General features: G+C 56.2%; 1 protein-coding gene and 1 long non-coding RNA gene across 2 annotated transcripts in view; one reads left to right on the forward strand and one right to left on the reverse strand.

The window, feature by feature from the left end:
- Window positions 1-24,309, forward strand: part of RAPGEF3 (Rap guanine nucleotide exchange factor 3) — a 25,121-nt gene extending 812 nt beyond the window's left edge. Inside the window, exons 2-28 of the mRNA XM_033222305.1 lie at window positions 213-425; window positions 6,313-6,366; window positions 6,453-6,559; window positions 6,762-6,883; window positions 7,066-7,234; window positions 7,853-7,937; window positions 8,287-8,347; window positions 8,460-8,536; window positions 8,733-8,879; window positions 9,339-9,451; window positions 9,727-9,815; window positions 10,117-10,195; window positions 10,406-10,556; window positions 10,642-10,724; window positions 11,369-11,408; window positions 14,290-14,371; window positions 14,682-14,828; window positions 16,758-16,855; window positions 17,324-17,449; window positions 17,541-17,722; window positions 17,968-18,058; window positions 18,172-18,222; window positions 19,126-19,213; window positions 20,243-20,307; window positions 20,724-20,778; window positions 20,879-20,950; window positions 21,288-24,309. Of these exons, the coding sequence (XP_033078196.1) occupies window positions 213-425; window positions 6,313-6,366; window positions 6,453-6,559; window positions 6,762-6,883; window positions 7,066-7,234; window positions 7,853-7,937; window positions 8,287-8,347; window positions 8,460-8,536; window positions 8,733-8,879; window positions 9,339-9,451; window positions 9,727-9,815; window positions 10,117-10,195; window positions 10,406-10,556; window positions 10,642-10,724; window positions 11,369-11,408; window positions 14,290-14,371; window positions 14,682-14,828; window positions 16,758-16,855; window positions 17,324-17,449; window positions 17,541-17,722; window positions 17,968-18,058; window positions 18,172-18,222; window positions 19,126-19,213; window positions 20,243-20,307; window positions 20,724-20,778; window positions 20,879-20,950; window positions 21,288-21,406 (2,766 nt within the window). The 3' untranslated portion in view covers window positions 21,407-24,309. The remainder of the gene's footprint in view (window positions 1-212; window positions 426-6,312; window positions 6,367-6,452; window positions 6,560-6,761; window positions 6,884-7,065; window positions 7,235-7,852; window positions 7,938-8,286; window positions 8,348-8,459; window positions 8,537-8,732; window positions 8,880-9,338; window positions 9,452-9,726; window positions 9,816-10,116; window positions 10,196-10,405; window positions 10,557-10,641; window positions 10,725-11,368; window positions 11,409-14,289; window positions 14,372-14,681; window positions 14,829-16,757; window positions 16,856-17,323; window positions 17,450-17,540; window positions 17,723-17,967; window positions 18,059-18,171; window positions 18,223-19,125; window positions 19,214-20,242; window positions 20,308-20,723; window positions 20,779-20,878; window positions 20,951-21,287) is intronic.
- On the reverse strand, window positions 16,064-20,267 carry LOC117090225. The gene is made up of 2 exons (XR_004439936.1): window positions 19,986-20,267; window positions 16,064-18,809 (listed from the first exon to the last, which is right to left on the reverse strand). It is a non-coding gene; the product is annotated as an uncharacterized LOC117090225 (long non-coding RNA).

A 24,309-nucleotide genomic window follows, 5' to 3' on the forward strand; every position in this document is an offset into this window, starting at 1 on the left:
AAGAGCCAGCTGGAGACCCCTAAGTGCGCCAGACCGGCAGGCCCCAGTAAAGGTCTTCCTGTTCCTCCCCCCAGCTCCTGGCAGGGCTGCAGCACCTCCGCCTGACCAGTCCAGAGGACTCTAAGGAAGTAGTTCTGCCTGGGGCAGTTGAACTGTGGTCCAGCTGCCCCAGTCGCGTCCCATGGCTGTCCACTTTCCTCCCTGTGTCACAGGTGGGCTGGCCAGGTGAGAGCTGCTGGCAGGTGGGCCTGGCTGTGGAGGATAGCCCAGCTCTGGGAGCACCGCAGGTGGGAGCCCTCCCTGACGTGGTGCCGGAGGGGACACTACTCAACATGGTGTTGAGGAAGATGCACCGGCCCCGAAGCTGCTCCTACCAGCTGCTGCTGGAGCACCAGCGTCCGAGCTGCATCCAGGGGCTGCGCTGGGTGAGTCCCTTTCACCTGCCCAGGTGCCAGGGTCAGTACCAGGGCTAGAGGGGGGCCTGGATCGTGGCTCGGCATGCTGCTGGTGGTCCAGCTTGCTCTGGGGGTCTAGAGTGGTACAGCTGCCCTAGACAGTGGGTCAGGAAGCTTGTCTGCAGTATGCGTGGGTGGCTCACACAGCTGCAAAGTGTGTGTCTGTGTGTGTGTTCTGCCCAAATGTCTCTGGGCATAGGGGGAAGGGGAACGGGATTTGTTATCTGTCACCTCTGTGAGCCAGGCATTGAGTTAGGTGCTTGTGTGTTCTCTCCAGGTGGAGGTGGGAGGTATAGGGGCCAGGTCAAGGGGTTGGAGTGAGGTAAGCTTGGTTACGGTTCTTGGGTATGTCACTGTGGCAGCATTCTCCTTTAGTGAGTTACTGAACTGTGCTAATTCTGTGTTTTGGGCTTGGGGTGAGGTAGTCATGTGGACGCTGCTTGGTACCTGCCTTTGGGGTCTCAGGGAAGGATTCTGAGACATTTGGAGAATCTGAGATGACCAAAGTGCCCTTTGCTAGTGAGAAACATTTCTAGACCTGAAAGAATGAAGGAGAGAGCAGAAAGGGGAAAGAATGGTGGGATTTGGGAGGCAAGATAATGGCTGTACTATCCAAATCAGCAGAGACTAAATAGAGTAGCTTAGCTTGAGATTCAGTTATGTATTTACTGCATGTGTCCACCCGGGTTTCGCTATGTTGCCCAGGCTGGTCTTGAACTCCCAGGCCCAAGCAATCCACCTGCCTTGGCATCCCAAAGTGCTAGTATTATAGGTGTGACCCACCGCGCTTGGCCAGGAGAGTTCATTCTTTTTTTCTTTTTCTTTTCTTTCTTTCTTTCTTTTTTTTTTTTACTGGAGTCTTCCTCTGTCACCAGGCTGGAGTGCAGTGATGCCATCTCGGCTCACTGCAACCTCCGCCTCCCAGGTTCAAGCGATTCTCCTGCCTCAGCCTCCTGAGTAGCTGGGGCTACAGCTGTGCACCACCATGCCCAGAAATTTTTGTATTTTTGGTAGAGATGAGGTTTCACCATATTGGCCAGGATGGTCTCGATCTCTTGACCTTGTGATCTGCCTGCCTCAGCCTCCCAAAGTGCTGGGATTACAGGCATGAACCATTGCACCTAGCCGAGAGTTCATTTCTTATTGGCAAGTCCTTTCGAGTAGAATAACCACTACCCTCTCCCTCCTTCCCCCTACCTTGCCCAACTGCCATTTACACTGAGGCTGAGTTGAAAAAACTGAGACCCACCAAGATGAGGGGCTCCTCTTTGCAATCAGAATTGAGAGGAGAGTCCAGGTGTCAGTACTGGTAGAGCTGTTCTCTACTAGGGTCTTCCTTATCATGAACCTGGGTCCTCCCCTGCTACCCCTCCAGCTCTCTTCTCCAGGTCATTGGCTGTACCTATTGCCTGGAGCCAGTGGGCTGGAACCCTCCCTCCCTCCTTCCCTCTTAGGCTATAATTATTTGTGCATTTCCTGTCCCCTTCCCAGCTTGTAGAGGCAAGGTAGGGGGGTAGGGAGAAGGTCAGGTGCCAGGACAATGAGGTCACTGGAGGATCCCCTGGGACCTGAGTCTGGGAGGGAGTGGAGGAGGCCACCAGGCTGTTTCCTGACTCCCCACAGCCCCCAGAAATGAAGGGCTGGTGTGCATGGGGAGGCTGGAGAGGTGGGGGTGAAGGTTGCTGGAGTGTAAATGGGGTCAAAGGCACGGAAACAAGGCCCTTCCCTGACAGGCGGGCGTTGGTGACTAGAGGGAACTTAGATTTTTAGTGTTTAGAGGCAGGCGGCCACTCCGTCTTCTGATGACCATCTTTGGGGACTAGGGTGGGGAGGTTTCATTCCATCATTCCTATGCTTGAGAGGCTCTGGGTACCTGTGAAGCTGTACTTCTTACCTCTTGATGACGCCTTTAGCCCAGGAAAGGCTTCCATGAGGGAATGAATGAGTGCCAGCTGTGAGCACGCACACCCACAGTAAAGGGGTGGAGCCCGAGTCCCAGGAAGACAGCACGGCCAGTTATTGATGCCAGACCTCCCTCTTCGAAAGCCAAGGGGAAAACCCATTCACCTCCCAGAGAAGAAGTCTGAAAACAGCTCTTTCTGTTCCTACCTAGACTAGGACAAGAGAAAATGCAAGCGGGTTACAGTAGGAGAGCTTGCAGTTAGATACAGACTAAGATAAGACTTAACAGCTATGGCAAAGGTGACAGTGGAATGGAATGGAAGAACATCTTTGGAAAACGTGAGGGGGGAGGTGAGACCTTGTCTGATGTCCGGGGGCAGGGGCAAAATCAGTGACCTCTGGTGGATTCTATTAGCTCAGGGAAGTCTGAGATGATTCTCTTTGTGCGACTGTTTTTGGGGAAGTGGCCCTATTTCGTAACTCAGAGAACACACTTTCATCCAATCTGTCCAAATAATAGCAGCAGCTAATAGTTATACAGTACTTATGTGCCAGACATTATTATAAGAGGTTTACCTTTATCATATCAAAGAATTCTCACAACAGCCCTGTGAGATAGGTATTAATGTCATCATCTCCATTTTACAGATGTGAAAACGAAGTCACAGAGAGGTTAAGTGACAGGTTCAGAGGTACACAGCTGCTAAGTGGCAAAGCTGGGCTTTGGTCCTAGGCAATCTGGCTGTGGAGTCCAAGCTCATAACCACATAACCACCATGCTGCACTTCTCTCGTGCTACAAATAGTAACACTGACACCTTAAGGCATCACCTCACCCCATGCACCCTTCCCCTGTCCCACCACAAGCAGCTTTAGCCTAACACGTTAGCTATGGCCCAAGGGAACTGGTCTGACAGGTCCCCAGGCTGTCTGGCTCTGTGCCTGTCTCTCCAGCCCGGCTCTGACATTCAGTGACAGGGAGTGAGGGTGGGGCAGGCCACAGTGCTGGTGCCAGGGGAGTTAGCGCCTCCTCTTCCACCCTGAAACCTTTCTGTTCAGGAAGGAGAGGAGGGAGTGGGTGAGGACCTTCACCTTGACCCATATCAGCTGCTTCTTCCCAACTGAGAACCCTGAAACTGACATGGTATAGCTTTTTTTTTTTTTTTTTTTTTTTGCACTGTGTCCTGGTAATAGGGCCCATCATGAAATAATAACATCTGATCAAGTCAACTAACATTTACTAAGTGGTTACTATGATCCAGGCACCATTCCAAGTACTTTATATTGTTAACTTTTTGATCCTCATAACCCTTTGTGATAGGTACTATTCTTATCATCAACCCCAGTTTACAGACTGAAACTGAAGCACTGAGAACTTCAGTAATCAGCACGAGCTCACATAACCAGATGGTAATGCAAAAGCTGGGATTTGAACCCAAGCATCTGGCTGTGGAGCCCGTATACTTGACCACCGCCCTTGAATAGCAGCCCTCTCTCCACGCCATCCTAGAAGGTTGCCATGCACACAGACATCCTGGGGGCACGGAAAGGGTAGAGTAACAAACCTATCTACCTTTGTCTAACCCAGTGGTTTCCAAACTTACTTGCCCACGGAACTTGCCTGATGGCAGAATACCTCTACTGTCTGTGTCCATAGCACAAAGCTGAGGAAACATGGGGATAGGCATCATGGGAGACGGACAGTAGGGCGTCATGCGAACAGCATGGCCTTTGGAATCAGACAGACACAGGTATGAATCCTGGTGCCCTTACTGACCACCAGTTGGGGCAGGTTGTAGAACCTTGGAGCTTTCTTTTCTCTAGCTGTGAAATAGGAAACAAATACCTACCTCTGGGGTCAGCACCAGTAGCAGAGTTATTCAGTAGAATCTTACCTTTCTAAATAGTTGTGTGATCTCTCTGGGCTTTTGCTTTCCTTGTCAAAGTGAGAGGGATTCCTTAAGGTCCCTTCCTCCGTGCTCATGGGCTAGGGCCTGTTCTCTGACCTGCATGCTCATCCCCTGGGGAAGGACAGGAAATGACCAGCCTGGCCATGTGACCCAGCACCTCCCCTCCTAATGTGCCCTCTTCCAGGTCAGAATAATACCAGGAAGGGGGCTGGTGCTGGAGCCTGGGTTGTGGGCTCCAATGGGAGTTGGGGCAGGGACTGGGGCCACCTGGGCATTTTGACATGAACAACAACAAGTCATTAGCACTCAGGCACTGTTTGTTCCTACACAGGGGGCTGGCTGGGTAGCATTCCTGCCCTTCCTCCCTTCCCTGGCTCCTCCTCCTCCTCATTTCCTGTCCTTAAGTCTCCAGGGCTCTATGTCTGGCACTGGGCTTGGCCCCATGACCCGGGCAGGGATACCCTTGGGACACCTAGTGACTTCCGCCCAGCCCTGGGCCAGGCGCCTGCGCATGCCAGACCTCAGGCCTCTGCCTGGGCACACAGTGCCAAGATGCCTGTGCTCAGGTCCCTGCCAGCACCAGGCCTGGTTGTACTGCAACTCCCCAGCAGGTCCTTTTCAGGGACCCGAGGGCAGATGGGAAGCTAGGAGAGAGGTGGCTGGTGAGGCAAGAGGAAAGGGATAGGTGGGGTGGGTGTGGGGAGACTGAGAATGGGAGCACTTCTGGGTGGGAACTTGAACTTCTCCACAGCTGTCTGGCTGTCCCAAGTGTGTGCGACTGAGTTACACAAGGTACCTCACCTCCAGGCTTTTATTTCCTCGTAAGTTACAGAGAACAGACAATGCCTGCTCTGCCTATTTTACATCTGATCCTATTTTACATGAGATCCAATGCAATCAAGGGGGTGGTTGTGCTTTGTAAACTGTAAAGTGCTTTGTAAACTGTACAGTGAGCTCTTTGAGACGGCTCATAGACTGTAGAGCATCCTGTCCAGAGATGCCCATAAACCCCAGTTCTCAGGTGGCAGGAAAAGAAGGGTTGTGAGGGGCTTTCTTGGCCATTATTCCAGGGTATACAGGCCCGGGAGTTCCAAATGGCTTGTCACCAAGGGCAGGGAATCCTTACTAAGCAGTGTTTCTGTGACCAAGTGCGTCTTCCTGAGCCAGTCCTGTGTGCCACCAAGGACTTACTCACTCTTGCAGGGCATGGGCTAGCAACGTCTCAGAGAAGAAAGGCACTTTCCAGCAAGCAGCCCCACCCTAATGCCTCGCAGATGAGCACTAGCTAACATGTGCATACAGCTCTATGCCAGGCAATGCTTGAAACATTCCACGTGTAGCAGCTCATTTAATTCTCCCAAAGCCTCACGAGTTGGTATCATTAGTGCTTTATAGATTTTATAGTTAAGGAAACTCAGGTCGGGAGGGAGAGGTTAAATCACTTGTTTCAGGTCACATCTTCAATCAGTGGGGGAGCAGATCTGAATCCAGGAGCCTGGCTCCAGGGTTTGTGTTTTTAACTACCAGGCTGATCTGAGGCCCAGAGATGGCAAGAGACCTTGCTCGTGGGTCTGTGGAAGGGCACAGAAGCTGGCTGGGGATCAGGCCTGTGACCCCAGCCCAGGAGCGGTCATTCCTAGGCTTCCTGAGCTGCTCACATCCTGGCTTCCGTCTCACGGGCCTTCTTATCTCATGTCCTCATGCTTCTTTCAGCCCCTTCACTTCTTTCCCCCAACAGCAGCAGTTCACCTGGGGGTGTGGGCACCCCTGGGCCCTGAGTAAGCAGAATGGGTGCCTTGGGGCCCTTATCTGTAGGGAGGCAGTCCTTGGGTTGGGTCTGGTGATCAGGATGGCAGGGTGGGAAGAGGCGATGCCCAAGGCACAGGGTGCTGAGTGAATATTTGTTTATTTGCTGGATAAATGGCCACATGGATGCATTTGGGGTTGGGGCCTAGGCAAGGGTGGAAGTGGTGGGGGAGGGGAGGTGTCCAAGAGCTGGGCTTGAAGGCCTCACACTGATGTGCACACTTTCCCTGCTGCCTCCAGACACCACTCACCAACAGCGAGGAGTCCCTGGATTTCAGCGAGAGCCTGGAGCAGGTAGAAGCCTGGGTGGGTTGGAGCTGGGACAGGCAGCACCATGAGAGGTTCAGAGCCTGAACCGCTGTGCCCTTCCTCCCTCCAAGGCCTCCACAGAGCGGGTGCTCAGGGCTGGGAGGCAGCTGCATCGGCAACTGCTGGCCACCTGCCCAAACCTCATCCGAGACCGGAAATACCACCTGAGGCTCTATCGGTGAGTGGAGGCCCTGCTGCGTGCCTGCCCAGCGTCCCTGCTTCCTCTCCGTTCCAGTCTATTTCAGGCACCTGGGCCTCACCCTGCTTCTAGCAGAGGGACGAACCAGGCTTGGGCCTTAGAGGGTGCCTTTCTAATGCAGAGTTCCTCCCTCTCCCTGCCACCCTCCCTCCACTGGCCTGTCCCCTTCTACCTTCCATAGGCAGTGCTGCTCTGGCCGGGAGCTGGTGGATGGGATCTTGGCCCTGGGACCTGGGGTCCATTCCCGGAGCCAAGTTGTGGGAATCTGCCAGGTGCTGCTGGATGAAGGTGCCCTCTGCCATGGTGAGCCTGAGCCCAGGGTGGGGTGCCCTGGGCTGGGCTGGGCAGTGATGGGGACAGGACAGGGCAGTCCCGGGAAGCAGGCATTCCTTGGGGAGTGCTGAGGGGTGGCATTGCTGTGGGGTTTCATACCCACACGGCCTCAATTTCCTCTCCTCCCCCACACCTGGGCCTCTGCCCCCCAGTGAAACGCGACTGGGCCTTCCAGGACCGAGATGCCCAATTCTACCGGTTCTCCGGGCCCGAGCCCGAGCCCGTGGGAGCTCATGAGATGGAGGAGGAGTTGGCTGAAGCTGTGGCCCTGCTCTCCCAGCGGGGGCCTGATGCCCTGCTCACTGTGGCACTTCGAAAGCCGTGAGTCAGAATCCCTGCACCCCGTGACCCCAGACCCCACACAGCACTCAGATTCCATGGTTTCTCACACTGATCTCTGGGGACATCTCTCACCTGTTGTGGAGGGAAGAGAACCTGGCTGGCCCAGAAGCCCCTGGCCCTGACTGCCATGGACTCGCTGTGTGACCTGGATCCCTCCACACTCCCAAACCGACCCCAAGTCAGTTTCTTCCTCTGTAAATGTGGGTGTTGGGCCAGGGGGATCTCTGAGGGCCCTTCTCACTCAGAGATACAGTTGTGGCTGAAAGCAAGGGAGTTTTGGAAACTGCAGTCTGGTGGGTCCAGGTTCAAATTCCAGCTGGACCGGCTACTGGCTGGGTGACCTTGAGCCTCCCCATGCTAGTTCCTGTTCTGTCAAGTGAGGATAATTGAACTGCTCCTTAGGCTTGTTGTGAAACAATGCATGCAAAATGCTCATCACAGGCGCTGCCACATGTGCGCACTCAGTAAAGGTTAGCCGCTGCTGATAACCATCACTGCTGAGGCACCGTCTGGGCTTCGGCTGGGTGGGTGGAGTGGCTCCCTGCGCCTGGCGGGCCCACAATTCACGGTGTGCTCCCATCCCTCCTGTCCCTGCAGCCCAGGTCAGCGCACGGATGAAGAGCTGGACCTCATCTTTGAGGAGCTGCTGCACATCAAGGCTGTAGCCCACCTCTCCAACTCGGTCAGTCCCGCCCCTCCCAGCCCTGCCCTGTCCCAGGCATCTCCTCTTCCTGTGACTTCCCTGAAACTCAACCGCTGGGCCAGAGGGCGTTTCTCCACTTCCATCTATGGCTGGAAATTTTCAGCCTGATTTCTTGCCCCCAGCCCTACTCTGTCTGAAAACCCTTCTGCCTCTCTCAGCCCATTTTCTCCACTTGCTTTGTCTCCTGCCAAATCCTGGGAACGCCTGACCTGGCCACATCTCTGTCCCTCAGCACTTGTGTCTTTGGACCTAACCACATCCCTAGCAAAAGCCTGGCTGCTCTGCACATGAACTTGTCACCGCTGACTCTCCTATCTCCACCACACAGGTGAAGCGAGAATTAGCAGCTGTTCTGCTCTTTGAACCACACAGCAAGGCAGGGACCGTGTGTAAGTCCAGCAGGGCACAAGAAGCCAGGCACAGGGCCTGGACATGGGCAGAAGGATGTGTGAAGGAGTGGTAGGTGCCAGGAGGGCCTGGTCTGAGGTATGCCTCTGTCAGTGTTCAGCCAGGGGGACAAGGGCACTTCGTGGTACATTATCTGGAAGGGATCTGTCAATGTGGTGACCCATGGCAAGGTGAGCCCTCCTTCCTCCCCGCCCCAGTGCCCTGGGTCCTAACTGCTCCCTGGTCCGTTCCTCATGGGTAGTGCCTTTGTTAGTCTACTGCTGCTGACCCTCTGTGTCTCCTGTCTGGGTTGTTTTCCTGCTGTGGGTCTGTCCTGGCAAGGGCTGGGGGTGGCAGGGGTGGGCTGAGACTGAGGCCTGGCTGCAGGGGCTGGTGACCACCCTGCATGAGGGAGATGACTTTGGACAGCTGGCTCTGGTGAATGATGCACCCCGGGCAGCCACCATCATCCTGCGAGAAGACAACTGTCATTTCCTGCGTGTGGACAAGCAGGACTTCAACCGTATCATCAAGGTGCTGCTGCTGGGGTCGGGGAGGGCAGGGGCCGTTTGTCCAGAGAAGTGATGTGGGGCGAGGAGTAGGGACCAGAGCAGAGGGCCTGTAGGAAGCAGGGCAGGTAGGAGATGCTGGGCTATGACGGCTGGCAGTGGGGACCATGGCCCTGGGTATGTGTGAGAAGGTGAAGCCTGTAGGGCACAGCAGGGGTTCAGCGAGACCAGTGACCTCAGGCTCAGTGTGGGAGACCAGGGGAAGGATGGGTGTGCACGGGGCAGGGGACTAGGCTGTGGGGCAGGAAGGATGCATGGAAGGAAGGGAAGGCTGAGGAGGTGGAGCCAAAGTCGGAGGTGGGAGAAGGGCTGTGGGTCCCTGTGGGACCCTCATGGGGCTCAGGGGCTGGAATGAAGGAGGTAGATGAGAGAGTCTAAAGCTGGAACATCATGTGTTGAGCATGGGGTGTGGCCTTTTCTCCAGGATGTGGAGGCAAAGACCATGCGGCTGGAAGAACATGGCAAAGTGGTGCTGGTGCTGGAGAGAGCCTCTCAGGGCACCGGCCCATCCCGACCTCCAACCCCAGGCAGGAACCGGTAACATACCTGCCATGCTCCCTCTCCACACTGTCTCTCCTTTCATTTCCCAGTCTTTGCTCCCTTCCCCTGTGTCACATCCCTGCCCTCTGACCACCGTCGATGGAGAGGTATTGAGGGACCAGGATGCACCCACTGAGTCAGTCTCCTCCCCGCCCTGAGGTGGGACAGGGCTGGCTAATCGAGAAAAATGATGTAATTGATTATTGATGTCTGCTCAGGTGTGGGAGTGGGGAGTGGTGGCACCAGTGCCATAGATTGGCCATTTCTGCTAGGTATACAGTGATGTCTGGCACCCCAGAGAAGATCCTAGAGCTCCTGTTGGAGGCCATGGGACCAGATTCCAGTGCTCATGACCCAACAGGTAAGGGCAAGAGACACCCTGCCTGCTTTCTGACTCATTGGGTGGTCCATGCAGCCTGGGAGAGAGCCAGGTGCCCTGCATCTGACCTCACCGCATGCTGGATTGGTCTGTACAGTGGTTGGCAATAAGTCCTCTTACCTGTGCTCTTGACTTAGTGGGGAGCACTATCACAGGGGCTGGACACTGCTGGTACCTTGCAGGTGGTGGGATGTGGGGAAGGGTCCTTCCATCTGTCCATACACCTGTGCTCAGCAGACTTGGCCTCTGAAGCCTCCTCCCATCCCCCTACCCTGTCCTACAGAGACATTCCTCAGCGACTTCCTCCTGACCCACAGGGTCTTCATGCCCAGCGCCCAACTCTGTGCCGCCCTTCTGCACCAATATCCTTCCAGCCCCCACGGGGACGGTGTGTGTAGGGGATAGGATGGTGCATAGGGTTGAGAGAATCTTACCAGCGTGGCTGTGCTGAGTCCTCTAAATGCCAGCCTGCTGCCAGGCCCAGCTTGCCTGGGGCCTGGGCATCCTGCCCGTCCTTTGCCTCAGGTGGGTGGCCCTGGTTGGATATTGTGGTTCCCTTGACTGGTGCCCACCTTCCATGCGGAGCCTGCGGGTGGCAGTGAGCAGGAGCGCAGCACCTACATCTGCAACAAGAGGCAGCAGATCCTGCGGCTGGTCAGCCAGTGGGTGGCCCTGTATGGCTCCATGCTCCACACTGACCCTGTGGCTACCAGCTTCCTCCAGGTACCTGGGAGTGAGGTACAGCAGGGCTGGGCTGCCCGGGGTGGACGCAGCTACAGCCATCTCAGTGTATCTTGGCTCTTCTTAGAAACTCTCAGACCTGGTGGGCAGGGACGCCCGACTCAGCAACCTGCTGAGGGAGCAGTGGCCAGAGAGGCGGCGACACCACAGGTGATGCTTTGATTCCGTTAATTTGTCATTTCCATATCTGGCAGTGCCACGGGGACCAAGAGCATATGCTCTGGAGTCAAGCACTTGGCTTCAGATCCAGGCTGAACCACTTACTTCAATTCCTTGTTCTTATCAGTCCCCTTGCTGTTCACCCTCACGCCACATGTCCATCCATTCTCATGCATCATGCACTCATTCATTTATTCATTCTCATATCCTGAGTGTACCTGCTGTTCTCACTTCCTCCATTGGGCATGCATTTATTACCAAATACCCTCAGTGCCAGTTTCTGCCAGCCCCGCCCAGTACATTTCCTAGACTTTACCTTCACCCTTGCAGGTGTTCCCACGGGAGCAGCTGAGATTCAGGGGGGTGGGGAGCTCATCTGAAACAGCACTTGATCTGAAACCCTGGGTCTCCATCTGCCTTTAACTTTTTCCTTCCCCTCCTGGCCTTGGAAAATCACAAAGTCCAGGGGCCTGGTTTCAAGACCGTGTTTGCCCCTCTTTATGTGATACTTACCTGGTCGTGCTTACCTCTGAACCGCTGGTGAGGGCCGGGGGGATTCCACAGCCCCAAGGGCCTCCGTGCTGCCGGCCCAGGAATACCCGGGCTTGCTCACCTCCCTTCTCTCTTGTCTGCAGGTTGGAGAATGGCTGTGGGAATGCATCTCCTCAGATGAAGGTGTCTGCCTGGCCCCAGCTTCTTTCCTCTGCTCCTCCTGGACTGCAGGCCCCTCCTTCACCCCCTGACCCTGAGGGGCTCTGTGTGCATGGGAAGCTCTCCTCCCACAAACACACCCTTGAGTCTGTGACAGGTGTTCACAGGGCCCTTGCTGCATGTGGTGCCCTGGGCCAGGCCGTGCCCGGAGGTGCAGAGGCCTAAGGTGGTCTCCCTCCTCCCCCACTCCCTGACTCCATGGGCCTTTTATTCCTTTTGGGAGGTAATTCATGCCCACAGGTAGAGCCTGGGAGATGAGGAATGGTGGCTGGAGTTGGCCTCTGAGGCCCACAGGGCTCCTGGTGGCCAGTGCTATGGGAGCTCAGAGGAAGGCGAGGCCCCTCCCTGGAAAGTCAGAGGTGGCCCCAGGCCATTCTCAGCTGGGGCTTAAAGGGAAGCAAAGAGGGGACGAGAAGATGTGACTGCAGCCAGGATTTGGTTGAGGAATGGTGGGAGAAAGAACTGGAAAGGTAGACTGGGTTGGTGGTGGGGAGAGCTGCACTGGGAATAAAATCCAAGGGCCTCACCGGCCAGCAGGCTCCCCATGCTCCCACCCTACTGTGCGTCCCAGCCTCTGCCTGCTGGAGGCTCTCACTGGCTTCTTCTTCTCCGAAGGCTAAGCCTGTTATCCCCTCAGGACCTTTGTACTTATCCCTTAGCCTGGAAGCGTCTTCCTCTGGCTCTGCCTGACAGGATCCTTCTTGTTCTCATCTCAGCCAAATGCTGGGTTCCCAGACAGGCCCCCTCCCATCTCCCTATCTGGAACACCCTCCCCTTTCTCCCCACCACACTCTGCCGTGGTGTCCTCTGTGATTTTTTTCAAAGCACTCGCCAGGTGGAGTTGTTTTCTTTGCCTACTTGCTTTCTGTCCTTTGGCATCTCTCCTATCCCACTGGAGGGTTGACTTCCCTCCTGCGGGCCCCCACCTCCGCTTCTCCTTGCTCACATGCTGCCTGGCTCTTGGCTGACACTCAGAAACTGATGTGGGCTCGCCCTCGCGGGCTGGGCACTGTGCTAGGTGCTGATGCTGCACTTCGGCCCTGGCCTGTGGGGCTGCAGTCAGGCAAGGGGCAGAGCAGTTAAACAACCCGTGATGTGCAGTGACACGGGACATTTTCTGTGACTCTGCACTGGAGTCGGCTCCTCCGACTGGAGTCGGCTCCTGAAAATGGGAGGGGAAGAGCCGACTCCAGTGCAAATTCAGGGAAAGTGGCCCATGTAAGCGACTACTGGAGCTGAGAGCTGCAGGGGGCGAGGGTGGAGGAGGAAGAGGATACCTGGCAGGCAAACCCAGGAGGAAAGGGAACCCAGGAGGAAAGGGAACCCAGGAGGAAAGGGAACCCAGGAGGAAAGGGCACCCAGGAGGAAAGGGAACCCAGGAGGAAAGGGCACCCAGGAGGAAAGGGAACCCAGGAGGAGGATCCCTTGAGGAGCCAGAGTGAGAGCAGGACCCCAGAGCAGGCAGGAAGTGGGCAGGGCCCCATGGGCCAGGGCCAGGGGGTCTGATCTTTGTCCTAAGAGCAGTGCAGACTACTGAAGGGGTTTGAGCCAAGGTTGGCAAAGTCTGATTTGTGTTTTGAATAGGTCAGCTAAAGAGCCTGGGCTTTCTCCAGCAGACAGTGGCCGCCATTGAAGCCGAGGGCGGGAGCTTCACGGGGCTCTGGTCAGGCAGACTGGAGGAGGAGGGTTGGAGGCACCTGGGAGGGAGGAGGAGGAGCATAGTTGGGCCATTGGAGTAGATAAGGAGTGAGGCCTCATGGGCAGTTGGAACTGAAATTAGCCTGGGCAGGGGAGGAGGGGGCATGGGAGACCCATTTCAAAGAATAATCCTCAAAGCAAGATGACAAGCTACAGGAAGTGTGGAGGAGCCTGGAGCCTGGGAGAATGGCCGGGGAGCAGAGTGGTCTGGGAGGCAGGATGCAAGGATCCGATGGGTATATGGAGTGTGAGGTAATGGATCACTCATGTGGAAGGATCCAGGGGGTGTTTGAGACCAGGGTTTGGAAGAGAGTTCAGCACTGCTGGTAGTTTTGGGAATCACCCATGTACAGGCGACATATAAGGCAGTGAGGAACTCTGCAGGGGGCCCTGAGATTTGGAAATGTAGGGAAGAGCAATGGATTGAGGTCTGAACCTGGAGGATCTGCCATATGCAGAGCTGGGAGGAGGGACAGAGTCAGTACCAGAGTTGGAAAAAAGCAGGGTGGGAGGGGGAACCTGCGTCAGGAGCCTTGCCCGGCAGGTGCTGCCCCACCAGCAGGGGCTTGGCAGTGGTTTCCACGCACTGCATCCCTGCTGTGGACTGGGAAAGGGCCGCTGGCACAGTGTTGGAGCACAGAGGGGGAAAGGAGCAGGAGGGATTCCAACTCTGCCAGTTAGCAGCTGTGTGGCTTTGGGCATGTTACTTAACCTCTCTGAGCCTCATTTATTTCATCCATAAATGGAAATAATAATACTTTTGTCAAAGGTACATTGTGAATATTTAGATCCTCAGAATAATGCCTGGCTTGTAGCAAATGGTAGCTGGAGGGAAAGGAAAAAAAATCCAAGTCAACAGCTGAAGAGTTTTCCTATCAGAACTGCTCTGGACCTATCTGGCAGAGGCAGAAGCACACACGCGGAGGGGCATGGATTTGCCCCGCCCTTAGACACGGTGTGTCTTCTCCTGGAGCCTTGGTCCCAGGTGCCGTACCTGGGCTCAGGTGAATGTGGCAGGCAGAGCCCTCTGGTGGTGTGAGTGCTGTGTGGTGCCCGTGCTCCTGGTGACACAGGGCCCTCACAATCCCTCCCTCCACACTCTCCTCTCGTCCTCCCAGTCTTATTTTCTCGTTCCTCTTCCTCCCAGGCCCGGAACTTGCCTGTTTGGCTCCCCAACCAGGACGAGCCCCTTCCTGGCAGCAGCTGTGCCATCCGAGTTGGGGATAAAGGTTGGTGGTCTGAGCCAGTCGGGCACAGCCTGACATCTGCACCCTGCTGTCTCTGCCTCTCTTGTCCTGCTGTCGTCACTTTTGACCTGGGTATGCCTGGGCCCAGGTGGCATGCTGTACTCCTCAGGGTCTGTGTTCCAGGCTGCTGGCCACATCTGCCTCCTGTACCCCTTTCTTTTGCTCAGGGCCTCCCCACCTGCAGCTCAGCCTCTTGGGGATCCCTCCCACCCTTACTGCAATAACTGCCCTCTCCCTCCTGGAGTAGAGATCAGGCGGCCCTTCCCACAGTTCAGTCTGGTCTCCTCTTTAGTCCCCTATGACATCTGCCTGCCAGACCACTCAGTGTTGACCCTGCAGCTGCCTGTGACAGCGTCTGTGAGAGAGGTGATGGCGGCATTGGCCCAGGAGGATGGCTGGACCAAGGGGCAGGTGCTGGTGAAGGTCAATTCTGCAGGTGGTGAGTTATGCCCCTGGATAGACCCCAAGGGAGGGTGGCCCGTCGGATGTGCGCCCAGGTCCCCCAGTCAAGATCATTGTCATCATTGTCATCTTTCTCGTCTTCCTCAGTGTGAATGATGGCTAGCATTAATGGGAGGTGGAGTGCATCTATTCGAAGTGCATTTCATGCAGTGTGTAAGAACATGAGCTCTGGAACCTGCTTCTTGCATTTGGCACCAGCCCTTTAGCTCGCTATCTGTGTGTCCTCCGGCAGGGTACTTCATCTCTCTGTGCTCAGTTTTATCATCCGTAAAATGGGAATACTAGGAGTACTTCCCCCATGGAGGAACTGTGAGGATCAAATGAGTTCATCTATGAAAGCATTTAGAATGGTGCCTGGCACATAATGATACATAACTATTAGCTGCTATTACTATCATCATTTGTGTTTAGTCATTTAATATGAAATAATAACAATCTCATGAGGTGCAGGTACTTTTATCCTATTTTCAGAGCAATGAAGCTCAAAGGGTGTGAGCTATTCCTCAAGCTCACACAGTGAGAGTAGCTGGTCTTGCAACTTAGGTAGTCTTCATTTGTTTAGTCACTCAGCAAACATTTTTGAGGATCAGCCATGAGCCAGCAATATGTTAGGAGCTGGAGATACCACAGCAGGTAAAACAGGTCAGCCTGATGGTTAAGAGCATAGACTGTGGACTCCCAGACGTGTGAAGGCATCTTAGGCTCACCATTTACTAGCTGTGTGATGCTGGGGAAGTTGCTTAACCTCTCTGAGCCTGCATTTCCTCACCTGTCAGATGAGGACTGTAATTGTATCTACCACAGGGTTGTAATGGCTACTAAGTGAGCTAATGTGTGTAAAGCAGCACAGGGCCTGCCACAAAGTCAGTGCTGAGAACATGGTGGGCTCAGGATTATTAAGATGGGCCTCCAGAGAACCTGGAACATTCAAAACCACCATTCTCTGCGGAGGGCACGGGCCTGACAGCTGGACCCCAGGGCAGACAAGAATTAGGGGCGTTCAAGAAGTGGGGATGAGGAAAGAAAAGCCTTCTCCCTTCAGTAAGTGGGGAGTGTTGAAGGGCACCTGTGTGCCCTGCCCTGGGAAGCACTGCCCTCTGCTGGCCATCTGGTGAGTTGCAGTTGCCCAAAGGTCATGTGTATTGAGACCCTACTATGTGCCAGGCACTGTTTAGAGCACTGATCGCCAAAGCACTTGGATTGACACCCATGTCAATAACCAGTATTTAATTAAAACCCACACCCCACTGTGTGAATATTTGTTTGTAAGTAATACACATATATTACTACATTAATATCATAATAAAGATAGATAAAATAGAAATTGATGGAGTAGAAATGCAAAGCAGGTAGAAAAAAATAAATGTAAGTAGAAGAGCTCATATTTTTCCCGGGCACATGAATGATCTAATGTACCTTATTTTGGAGGCCACTGCTGTAGGGACTGGGAACTCAAGCACAGTCCCAGTCCATGAGGAGCTGATGAAAATCAACACCAAGGCTTATGTAAGACACTTCCCAGTTTTCAAAGGGCTTTTATACATAGCATGTACTTATAGCTACTATTTATATACATTGTTTTATTTGACTTATGAAATAGTCAGGGCAAGTCTTATTGTCTCCATTTTACCAGGGAGGACAGTGAGGCTGAGGGAGGATCAGACCCTGCCCAGGTTCTTCCTGACTCACTGAGGATCTTTTCTCATCCTCTTGGATGTGCTTTCCTGGGCAGCGTGGCTGCGTGGGCACATGTACCTGTGTATTCTGAGCACCTGCCCAGGACTTCAACCCCACTACAAGGAGAAACAACCTCCCAGCCTCCCAAACAGCTCCTCCACCCTGTCCTCCAGCCGGTCCCTGGCCTCCCTCCCTTCCCCCACCCAGGCCGCCACTGCTGTCTTTGCAGATGCCATTGGCCTGCAGCCAGATGCCCGTGGTGTGGCCACATCTCTGGGGCTCAATGAGCGGCTCTTTGTTGTCAACCCACAGGAAGTGCATGAGCTGGTAGGGACCAGGCAGGGTGCCAGGGCCCAGGGAGGAGATCTATTTTGAGCCTGGAAGGGGTGGATTCTGGGGAGGGTCCCAGGGAGAAGAGGGAGGAAGGGCCTGGCTCTGGCTGCTGCTGGGTCCTCAGCACACAGAGGAAGGAGTGGGCTTCAGCTGATGGGGGAATTCCCAAGACTGTGCAGGGCAGGGGCTGGTAGCACTGGTTGGGAGCTCCCAAGGAGAAAGAGGAGGACCTGCCCTAGTTAGGGGTTCCTCAGGAGACAGGAGCCTAAAAGGAGGGGTCTCAGCACTGGGGAGCCCTATCCTCCAGCTGCTACAGCCCCTAGACACCCTCTACTCACCGCTCCTGCCCTCCTAACCCTCCTGCTAACATGAGCATAGAGTCCTTGCCCCAACCCTCTCCCCCTACCCTGTGCCTTTCCCTGGATTCCTCAGGCAGCCCCCTGAGCACTCTCCCACCCACAGACCCCACACCCTGACCAGCTGGGGCCCACTGTGGGCTCTGCCGAGGGGCTGGACCTGGTGAGTGCCAAGGACCTGGCAGGCCAGCTGACGGACCACGACTGGAGCCTCTTCAACAGCATCCACCAGGTGTGGGAGGCAGAGCTGGGGGAGGAGAGCAGGCGGCGGGAGGCCCGGCTTGGCTCGGCACTCACTGACCTCACCTGCTGCCCCTGCCCAGGTGGAGCTAATTTACTATGTGCTGGGCCCCCAGCATCTGCGGGATGTCACCACCGCCAACCTGGAGCGCTTCATGCGCCGCTTCAACGAGCTGCAGTACTGGGTGGCCACCGAGCTGTGTCTCTGCCCGGTGCCCGGCCCCCGGGCCCAGCTGCTCAGGAAGTTCATTAAGCTGGCGGCCCAGTAAGTCCCTGTCCAGCGGGTGGGGCGTGGCCAGAGTCCCTGGGCTACCTTTTCCTAAACCCCCCTCTTTGCTTAGTATGTTGCCAAATCTGCCACCCTATTTGTTCCCTGGGTCTCCTGGAGCCTCTGCCTTCCCACCCCATCCAGCTTGGGTCTCTGCAGAGGCTGGCCTGGCTGTTGTCTGGGGGTACTGTGGGGGTGGCTGCTTCCCTTACCCTGAGGGTCTCTGGGTCTTGTGCTCACAGCCTCAAGGAGCAGAAGAATCTCAATTCCTTCTTTGCCGTCATGTTTGGCCTCAGCAACTCGGCCATCAGCCGCCTAGCCCACACCTGGGAGGTAGGTGTGGTCTGGAGGGCCCCCTCCTGAGGTCAGGCCTCAGGCCCTCCTGGGAGTGCTGGATGGGGCTGGGCCTCCCCCAGAGCAGCTGCTCATCTGCCTCCCTTTCACAGCGGCTGCCACACAAAGTCCGGAAGCTGTACTCCGCCCTGGAGAGGCTGCTGGTGAGTGCTCAGCCCTGCCTGGCCTGGCTCTGCTAGGATCAGCTGGGTTCGGCCCTGCCCTCCAGACATCCTCACTCTTGGCTTCCCCACAGCCCCTATACCTGTCCTTTGTCACTTTCAGGGTTCCCAACCTTGGCCCAGGGCCTAGCTCCGGCCTGTGAGTTTGGGGAGCTGGCTGAGGAGGAGGTGTTCAGCACTAGGATAGGGGTTGCATGGTGCACTCTGGCCCTCAGTGTGTGTCTGCATGGGGGCAGGAGATCCTGTGTGAAGACTGGGCTGGAGCATGTGGGTGTCCGGTCCTGGGGTCTGAGGTACCAGGGCAGCATCAGGGGCTCCAGAGCCCAAGGGCCTGGCATGGAGCGCCCATGGTGCACCAGGGCCTGTCTGCCCCTCAGGAGCTCCGAGGGCCTTGTAGAAGAGGCGAGGAAAGACTTGGGGGTGGAACCTCCCATCTCCAGGAACTTTTGAGGATTTTGAGGGTTTCGACTGTTCTGGAGAGGAGAGAAGAGGTACTTCATCAGCATAGCCTGGGAGCTCTTGAGAGAAAATCCACCTCGTGGGGCTCAAGGGGTTCAAAGGAGTTTACTCTCCAGAGAGAGAAAGGGAGAGAGAGGGAGGGACAGAGAGAGACAGGGACAGAAGGGGACAGAGAGATGACAGAGACAGACTTTTCCAAGAAACTTGGGGCCCCTCTAAGTGCTGAGAATTTTCTCAGTGCTAATGGGAGACTGGAAGCCCCATGCTCGCCTGTGACAGAGCCTGGGTGAAACCTGGGGCTGAGGAGAGGCTGAGTTGGGGCCTCTGCACCTGCTGAGGGATGGGCATGTGGCCCCTCCTTGGTTGGGTGGGGTCTGTGGTGGCTTATGCTGTGTGCAACCCCCTCAGTGTGGCTTCTTCCCCTAGGATCCCTCATGGAACCACCGGGTGTACCGACTGGCCCTCGCCAAGCTCTCCCCTCCTGTCATCCCCTTCATGCCCCTATTTCTCAAAGGTAACAGGGCTTCCTGCCTCCGTCCCCCTATTCCCACGTTCCTGCCTCTGTCCCCCCATTCCCACCTTCCTGCCTCCATCCCCCCATCCCCCCTTCCTGCCTCCGTCCCCCCATTCCCCTCTTCCTGCCTCCGTTCCCCATTCCCCTCTTCCTGCCTCCGTCCCCCCATTCCCCTCTTCCTGCCTCCGTTTCCCATTCCCCTCTTCCTGCCTCCGTTCCCCATTCCCCCTTTCTGCCTCTGTCTCCCTTCCCCCCTTCCTGCCTCCATCCCCCATTCCCACCTTCCTGCCTCTGTCCCCCCATTCCCCCTTCCTGTCTCCATCCCCCCATCCCCCCTTCCTGTCTCCGTCCCCCATCCCCCCTTCCTGCCTCCATCCCCCCATTGCCCCCTTCCTACCTCCGTCCCCCCATTCCCCCTTCCTGCCTCCGTTCCCCACCCCCACTTCCTGCCTCCATCCCCCATTCCCACCTTCCTGCCTCTGTCCCCTCATTCCCACCTTCCTGCCTCCATCCCCCATTCCCACCTTCCTGCCTCCGTCCCCCCATTCCCCCTTCCTGCCTCTGTCTCCCCATTCTCCCCTTCCTGCCTCCATCCCCCATTCCTCCTTCTTGCCTCTGTGCCCCCATTATCCCTTCTTGCCTCCATCCCCCATTCCCTGCTTTGTGCCTCCATCCTTTGCTTCCTACCACCATCCCTCCCTTCCCCCCTTGTTGCCGCCGCCCCCCATCCCATACCTATCTGTGTGCACTCACACTGTTGGAGAGATTACACCTCAAGTGCTGATGCCTCGGGGAGCGCAGAGATGAATTAGGAGTTCTTAGGCTGGAAGAATTAAGACATCCAGACAAATTCGGGCTGCCTTTCAGGGCCTGAGAGATACAAGGAAATGCCGCTGGGGCCTGGAGCGGGCAGAGGCAGGGGCTCTATGGGGTGAGGTAGGCCCAAGGGAGCCGTTATGCCCTTCACCTTTTCTGGGCTACAGAGGGCAGAAGTTTGGGGACCTATGAACAAAACCTGTCTCTTTGCAGACATGACCTTCATTCATGAGGGAAACCACACACTAGTGGAGAACCTCATCAACTTTGAGAAGATGGTGAGTTCAGGGAGCAGGCGCTCATTACTAACAGAGGTTGGGGGACATGACTGTGGCCTGGGAAGGGGCAGGGCTTGGAGGAGGCTTAAACTTCTTATGAATAATATGAGGATGAATACTTACTGTGTAATAGCCCCTGCCTTATTCCACTGCAAATGGAAGGTCTGCCAGGGTGCCAGCTTCAGACATCTCACAATTCAACAAGAGCCCTTCCAGCCCTCTTCTCTCTAAGCCTTTGTCGCCTAGCCTCTGCCTCCTGTCCTCTGCTTGGTCCCCGCTGGGGTGAAGTACACATGACCCCAGCTCTTACAGCCCCTTATCCTTGGTTCAGAGGGAGCTTGGCCTCCCTGCTGCTGCACAGGGCAGGACAGGGATTCTCCCTCAGGCAAGAGCTCATGTCCCGGTGTTGTCCACAGAGAATGATGGCCAGAGCCGCGCGGATGCTGCACCACTGCCGAAGCCACAACCCTGGTGAGAGGGCGGGTCCCTGGGGCGGGCAGTCCCCCACCCTACATCCTCTGTGAGGCTCCAGGGTGGCCCTGACTCTGTGACCCCTCCCCACCCCCCGCAGTGCCTCTCTCACCACTCAGAAGCCGAGTTTCCCACCTCCACGAGGACAGCCAGGTGGCGAGGATTTCCACATGTAAGTGGCGGGCAGTGTGGGGTGGGCGGGGAGGGAGTCCTCATGGTAGTTACCCATGGCTGGCACATCCTGGGCACTTGCCATGTGTCAGGCACAGAGCCTGGCCCTTCCATACATGAAGCTGATAATGTTCAGACTCTGTGCTCTGAGCCACAGGACTCTTCTGTCCCCTCACCCGTGGGGTGGGCAGGGACGGCTGTCTTTAGGAATTGGTGATGGGAAGGGGTTGGTGGGTGGTGGAGGGCAAGAAGGCAGATGTGATATGGCTCCTTGGAGGGGGAAACGTTGGGTTCCACAAAGGGGTGTTGGTGCCTCCCTGACCGCTCTCCTCCACCAGGCTCGGAGCAGTCCCTGAGCACCCGGACTCCAGCCAGCACCTGGGCTTATGTCCAGCAGCTGAAGGTCATCGACAACCAGCGGGAACTCTCCCGCCTCTCCCGAGAGCTGGAGCCATGACAAGGGGCTGGGACTAGAGCTGGAGCAGGCACTTGTGGCCTGGAAAGCCAGGGCGTGCCGGGCCAAGATACCCACAGGCTGGCCACAGTTGAGCAGGGCTCTCTGTGGAGTGGACTCGAGTCCCTGGAGCAGGCAGCGTGGAGGCAGCCGTCCCCTGTGATGACTGGCGGCTAAGGAGGACCTTGGAGTGGACCCAAGCCGGGAATAAGGAATGACCCAAGGCCAAGGAAAGGGGGACAGAGAGGCCCCAGGAGTGGGTGGAGAGTGGAGTGCGCTGGGACGTTGTGTGCAATAGAGAGCTCTCCATACCAGGTGTTTTCCAGATTCTGTGCCTCTGGCTTTGTTGTCCAGCCAGGCCTGCAGTTTGTTTTCACAGTGGACACACAGAGAGAGAGAGAGGCTGCATGTGTGTCCCATGTGTGGCAAGGGCAGGGCCTTGGCCTGGGGCAGGGGCCCCCTGCTTTCTTTCCACAGCATCTGAGATAAACATCGGGCGGTGGGGCTGCGGGGCTGCGAGCCTGTGCAGTGGTCCCTGAGGAGCTTTACTGTTACTGTCAACATAGTAGTGTGCTCCAGGCCAGCCTGGAGGGGGCGTGGCAGGGAGGCTGAGGCCCCGCCCTTTGGGAAGGAGCTATGGAGGAGAAGCAGCCCCATGCTGGGCACGGGCCAGGCCGGGTCCAAGATCCTGATGCCACCCAGATGGGCCTCCGGGGCTCTGGCCACAGGGCGGACTGGAGCCTGGAGCCCCTGTCAGCAGCCAGACAGGGTGACCATAAGCTCCTCCGTGGTGATCCAATATGACTTTACAGTCCAGATGTAACTGGCAGCTTCCTCCCTACTATAATCCCTGCTCTTCCACACTTGAGCTCATCCTGGCCTGTTGGGTGGTGGTCAGGCTTCTGGGGTCTTCTGGGGGTGGCTTGTGATAGAAACAATGCTGAAACTTCCACGGAGAGCCCATCGCTTGTTGAGGCCTGACAGACTTCCAGGAAATCAGGGTTGATCATCAGTGTTGAGAATGGTCCCAGCAAGCTCTGGTCACATGAATTCCTCTCTTCCCTTCCCCTTCAGCACATCCCCTAGGAACCAGCTACTGCAGGACCCCTCCTGCAAGGCAGAGCTCACCCAGGAAGCTCCAGGGACTCTACCCTCTTGCCTCATTATTGCCCTGAGTCCTGGCAGCAGGAGGCACTTGTCTGGCCAGACAGAGACCTCATGGCCCCTGGCATGGCCCCTGGCATGACCCCTGAGTAGGTATTGAGGCTGCAGGGTCTTGGGCGTCTGGAGGCAGCTGGTTTGGCCCCTCTGCACTTCAGCCCGATGGCCATGGACAGACAGGCCCCCTGCTTCCAGAAAGGGTCAGAGCCTTTAGCAGGGAGGCAGCACAGCTGGGCTTAGACCTCAGGTCACTAAGTGAATCTGAGCAAGTCAGTGAACAGTTCTCTGCCTTCTCCATCTGTAAGCCAGATATGATAAACGCCATCCAGCACTTAGTGACAAACACATAAAACAGTAGTTCCTGCCTCTGTAGCAGAGGTGACAGCCAAGGGCAGGCCTGTGCTATCTAGGTCTGGTAGCGGGGCGGCCTTGCCTCAGGTGAGGGCTGAGGGAGAGACTGAGGTGGAGCAGATGGCAGTGGTAACCAAACCAGTTCCCTTGCCTTGGGTGGGGACAGAGGAGAAGCACAGAAGCATCCGGAACTAAGCAATCAGGACAGGAGGCTCAAGCCTGGGTGAGTCAGGAGTCCAGGGGCTTTCTTCTCTTCCAACCCACTGTCTGCTGGTGTCTCGGCAAAAGCCAGCCAGCCAGCTGCGGCCCTTCACCATCCTTCAGACTCCAGGGTGAGCCCAGCCCAGCGACACAACAGAAACCAAGCACCATGGGGGCCGGTGTCCTCCACCAGCATTTCTCCTCTGGTCACATCTGTGTCCTGATGGGACTTCTCCTTCCACTTTGGACCATCAGCTTTACAGTCCAGACTACCCTGCAGCCACCCTGCGGCCTCCCAGCTGCCCCAGTCTCTTGAGCAGGATGCCTTTTGAGCCTGTTGGGAGAGCCCTTGCCAGGAGAACGGTGCCCGGGGCAGGCAAGAGGACACAGTCTCTGGGAGCCAGAAGAGCTGCGGCCCAGGGGGCCACTCCCAGAGGACAGGAAGCCCAAAAGCAGGGAAAGGCTCCATGTTACGGTGGCCCCATGCTCGGGGACTGTGCTGCCTTCTCCCTGACTGCCCAGGCATGGGGTGGCGTGGGGCAGGAGGCATCCTCCGGTGTTCCCTAGTAGCCCAGGCTGTGTACAGGGGCTCCCATTTTGTGTCTCAGTTGCAGGAAGGCCACGAAAGGAAGAGAGGCTCATGGGACTGCTGAGAGGAAGGTGTGAAGAAAGGGAGTGTGGCCCTACATCAGTCCTTTAAAAAGCCTCTGTTACCTGAAAGGAGATCAAGCAGAGAGGAATGGTTGCGTGTGTGTCCTACTGGGCAGGACAGGACAGAGGGAGGTCATTGTTACACACACATCTCCCTCTCCTTTCCTCCTTCCCCTCCACTTCCCTGTGAAGGCCTGGGGCAGGCTGGTGTGTACTGTGGGGTACACACCAGGGAGGGCCACGCCTCCCCACAGAAGGGGTGGAGTGGTCAGTGGAGCCAGCACCCTCTGCTGCTTCAACATCTCCGCCTGGAGCCAGCTGTCCCCTCTCTCCCAGGCTCCATCTGAACAAAAGGAAGGCACAGCCTGAGATCCGGCTCCCCATACCCCTCCATTCAGCACTTAATTAGAGCTGGGTGGGGGCATGCCTGCCTTCACACGCTGCCTTATGGCTTTTGTGTCCCCAACAGCCCTCAGCCTCTGGCTGCTCTCCTTCCCAATAGTCACAAGATTTACCATGATAATAATAGGTTAAGACTTGAA

The sequence above is a fragment of the Trachypithecus francoisi genome, unplaced genomic scaffold (assembly GCF_009764315.1).
Source record: "Trachypithecus francoisi isolate TF-2019V2 unplaced genomic scaffold, Tfra_2.0 Lachesis_group11, whole genome shotgun sequence".
NCBI lineage: Eukaryota > Metazoa > Chordata > Mammalia > Primates > Cercopithecidae > Trachypithecus > Trachypithecus francoisi.